We start from the raw sequence: 4064 nt of genomic DNA, 5'->3' as shown, positions 1-4064 counted from the left end.
CCAACATGATGAAACCCCGTCTTTATTAAAAATATAAAAATTAGCCAGGTATGGTGGTTCGCGCCTGTAGTCCCAGCTATTTGGGAGGCTGAGGCAGGAGAATCACTTGAACCCCGGAAGTGGAGGTTGCAGTGAGCTGAGATCACGCCACTGCACTCCAGCCTGGGCAACAGAGTGAGACTCCGTCTCAAAAAAAGAAAAAAAAAAAAAAGGAAAAGAAAATGTAAATTCATTCCAATGCATTTAGACAATTAGGGAACAATTTGAGCACAACATGAATTTTGCAATTGCTTATGTGTGATTTTGTCTGTAAGAAACACCAGGTGACCGCCGCCACCGCTACCGAGGCCCCAACGGAGTCGTTAGCGCCGCGCTACCGCTGCCTCCCGCCCTCCTGGGAGCAGCCCCGGGCCCGCCCGCCCGCGTCCAGATTTTTGAAAAATACAATGTCTAATGGTTATGAAGACCGCATGGCCGAAGACTGCAGGGATGACATCGGGAGAACGAATTTGATCGTCAACTACCTCCCTCAGAACATGACCCAGGATGAGTTACGAAGCCTGTTCAGGAGCATTGGTGAAGCTGAATCTGCAAAACGTATTCGGGATAAAGTAGCAGGACACAGCTTGGGCTATGGCTTTGTGAACTACGTGACCGCGAAGGATGCAGAGAGAGCAATCAACACGCTGAACGGCTTGAGGCTCCAGTCAAAAACCATTAAGGTGTCATATGCTCGCCCGAGCTCAGAGGTGATCAAAGACGCCAACTTGTACATCAGCGGGCTCCCGCGGACCATGACCCAGAAGGACGTAGAAGACATGTTCTCTCGGTTTGGGCGGATCATCAACTCGCGGGTCCTACAGGTTTGTCCAGAGGGGTTGCGTTTATCCGGTTTGACAAACGGTGGGAGGCAGAAGAGGCAATTACCAGTTTCAATGGTCATAAACCCCCAGGTTCCTCTGAGCCCATCACAGTGAAGTTTGCAGCCAACTCCAACCAGAACAAAAACGTGGCACTCCTCTCGCAGCTGTACCACTCGCCAGCGCGACGGTTCGGAGGCCCCGTTCACCACCAGGCGCAGAGATGCAGGTTCTCCCCCATGGGCGTCGATCACATGAGCGGGCTCTCTGGCGTCAACGTGCCGGGACACGCCTCCTCCGGCTGGTGCATCCTCATCTACAACCTGGGGCAGGACGCCGACGAGGGGATCCTCTGGCAGATGTTTGGGCCGTTTGGCGCCGTCACCAATGTGAAAGTGATCCGCGACTTCAACACCAACAAGTGCAAAGGGTTTGGCTTTGTGACCATGACAAACTATGAAGAAGCCGCGATGGCCATAGCCAGCCTGAACGGCTACCGCCTGGGGGACAAAATCTTACAGGTTTCCTTCAAAACCAACAAGTCCCACAAATAACTCGCTCCTGCTTTTTTTTTGTACGGAATAGATAATTAAGAGTGAAGGAGTTGAAACTTTTCTTGTTAGTGTACAACTCATTTTGCGCCAATTTTCACAAGTGTTTGTCTTTGTCTGAATGAGAAGTGAGAAGGTTTTTATACTCTGGGATGCAACCGACATGTTCGAATGTTTGAAATCCCACGATGTTAGACCAATCTTAAGTTCGTAAGTTATTTCCTTTAAGATATATATTAAACAGAAATCTAAGTAGAACTGCATTGACTAACCAGTCCCTCTGGATGGTGGTGAACCTGAAGCACGCTTTAACCTCTAAGACTGTCTAACACGCGTTTCATTCAATGTCTCCACAGACTGGGTAGCAAAAAAAATCACCTTTTAGTTTTAGTTTTTAATCTAAAGATGTTAGACAGATGCTGAGTGTGCATTTTCTCAACCGCTTCAACATTGTAAGCGATGTATGCTTTGGTTGACAGGAAGTTCCTTTTCCAGGCAGGTCCCGTTGCCACCTCCTGCTCACTCAGTCCCGGGCTCTGCCGAGTGGTCCTGGGAATGGCGGTGGGCCTGTCCAGCGTGGGCCACCACTGGGGCCGGGGGCCGCATGCCGGGCAGGCCCTCCAGAGAAGGACACAAACGTGTTTCGTAAGCCCAGGCACCAATGGGAATGGATCAAAGAGTTTCAGGGAAACTCCAGTATATTCCAGAGTCAGATCTAAGCTCCAGGTACGCCTGAAGATGTGTTGCTACTCTGACACCCCGAGTTTCTGTCCACACGTTGCATGCACAGCGCCCCACACATTGGATACTGTTGTTCACAATAATTTCTCCCGTTTTCCAGAGCATTTAACATAGCTTGGAGGCGTAAAATGGCTCTGTTTTTTAATAACACAGAAACATTTGAGCATTGTATTTCTCGCATCCCTTTTCGTGAGTGCTTAGACCTTTTTCTATTTTAGTTGGATTTTGTTTTGGAATTTTGCTTTTGTATGAACACTCAGCAGAAAAGTACTTACTTCTTGCCCGTTATCTATTAACCAAAACCTTTGATTTGTAGTTTTAAAGATTAACCCTCAAAGTTCTCTTCATAACTGCCTTGACATTTTGGGTTGTTCTGTTCTGTTAATTTTCTTTTGCTTTTTTGTGTTTTTTGTTTGTTTTTACTTTTGCATTTAAGACCATTAAATCTGATTTTGTTTTGCTCGAAAAAAAAAAAAAAAAAGAAACACCAGGTGAATACAGGAAACACCCCCAGTGGAACTGAGGTGCACAGGAATACACAGAGTGCATGTGCACACACCTCAGAATCTGCCAGTGGCCTCAGTTTCCCACTGGATTGTGAGCCATACCCATTGAGCATTAGTCCATTTTCACACTGCTATAAAGAACTACATAAGACTGTGTACTTCATAAAGAAAAGAGGTCTAATTGACTCACAGTTCCAAATGGCTGGGAAGGACTCAGGAAATTTACAATCATGCAGGAAGGTCAAGGGGAAGCAAGGCATGTCTTACATGGAGGCAGGAGAGAGAGAGTGTGCAAAGGGAAAGTGCCACACTCTTTTTTAATTTTTGGCAGGGGGACAGTCTCTTTCTGTAGCCCAGGCTGGAGTGCAGTGGCGCGATCTTGGCTCACTGCAACCTCTGCCTCTGGGGTCCCGGTTCAAGCAATTCTCCTGCCTCGGCCTCCCAAGTAGCTGGGACTACAGGTGCACACCACCACATCCAGCTAATTTTTGTATTTTTAGTAGAGATGGGGTTTCACCATATTGGCCAGACTGGTCTCAAACTCCTGACCTTGTGATCTGCCCACCTCAGCCTCCCAAAGTGCTGGGATTACAGGCGTGAGCCACCGTGCCTGGCCAGTGCCACACTCTTAAACCATCAGATCTCGTGAGAACTCATTTGCTATCAGAGGAGCAGCAAGGGGGAAATCCACCCCCATGATCCAATCACCTCCCTCCCGGTCCCTTCCCTGACACATTCGGATTACAATTCGAGATGAGGTTTGGGTGGCGACACAGAGCCAAACCATGTTTTCTCCAGGGACCCAGGGGACCCTGTTCCCCGCTTCAGGCATCTCACAGGCTACACCCCTTCCTCCATCTACTCCACAAGCAAACTTCAGGCCTTCAAATAAAGTGCCATGCTCATTGTAGTATTGATGTATTCCTCAACAATTTAGCATGTAAAACCCTTCTACCCTCTTTATTAGTTTCCTATCATTTTAAAAAATTGTGTCACTGATGAGCTGTTTTGAGTGTCCTTCCCCAACCTCGTTTTTCCCTTGTAAGTCCTGTGGTTTTTATTGTGCAATTTTGCATAGCCCAGTGAATTTTAGGAATGTGTTTGTTGCATCATAGCCAAGTTGATATATCTGATCTGATCTGTTGAGTGACTGAACCAATGCTCATCTTCCTGAATTAAACCCTAATTTAGGCTGGTATATTATATATAATATATATATTATATATAATATATAATATATATATTATATATAATATATAATATATATAATATATAATATATAATATATATAATATATAATATATAATATATATATTATATATAATATATAATATATAATATATATAATATATAATATATATATTATATATAATATATAATATATTATATATAATATAGAATATATA

The 4064-nt window shown here is 45.0% G+C and overlaps 1 protein-coding gene across 1 annotated transcript; it reads left to right on the top strand.

Annotated features, from left to right (window-relative positions):
- Window positions 1-387: 387 nt before the first annotated feature.
- LOC129013043 (ELAV-like protein 1) lies at window positions 388-2637 on the top strand. Its single transcript, XM_063652082.1, is given in 2 exon segments — window positions 388-855; window positions 858-2637. Coding segments are annotated over 2 exon segments (966 nt in total). The 5' UTR covers window positions 388-446; the 3' UTR covers window positions 1415-2637.
- Window positions 2638-4064: the final 1427 nt, after the last annotated feature.

The sequence above is a fragment of the Pongo pygmaeus genome, chromosome 15 (assembly GCF_028885625.2).
Source record: "Pongo pygmaeus isolate AG05252 chromosome 15, NHGRI_mPonPyg2-v2.0_pri, whole genome shotgun sequence".
Taxonomy (NCBI): Eukaryota; Metazoa; Chordata; class Mammalia; order Primates; family Hominidae; genus Pongo; species Pongo pygmaeus.
This window is presented reverse-complemented; position numbering and strand designations above follow the sequence as displayed.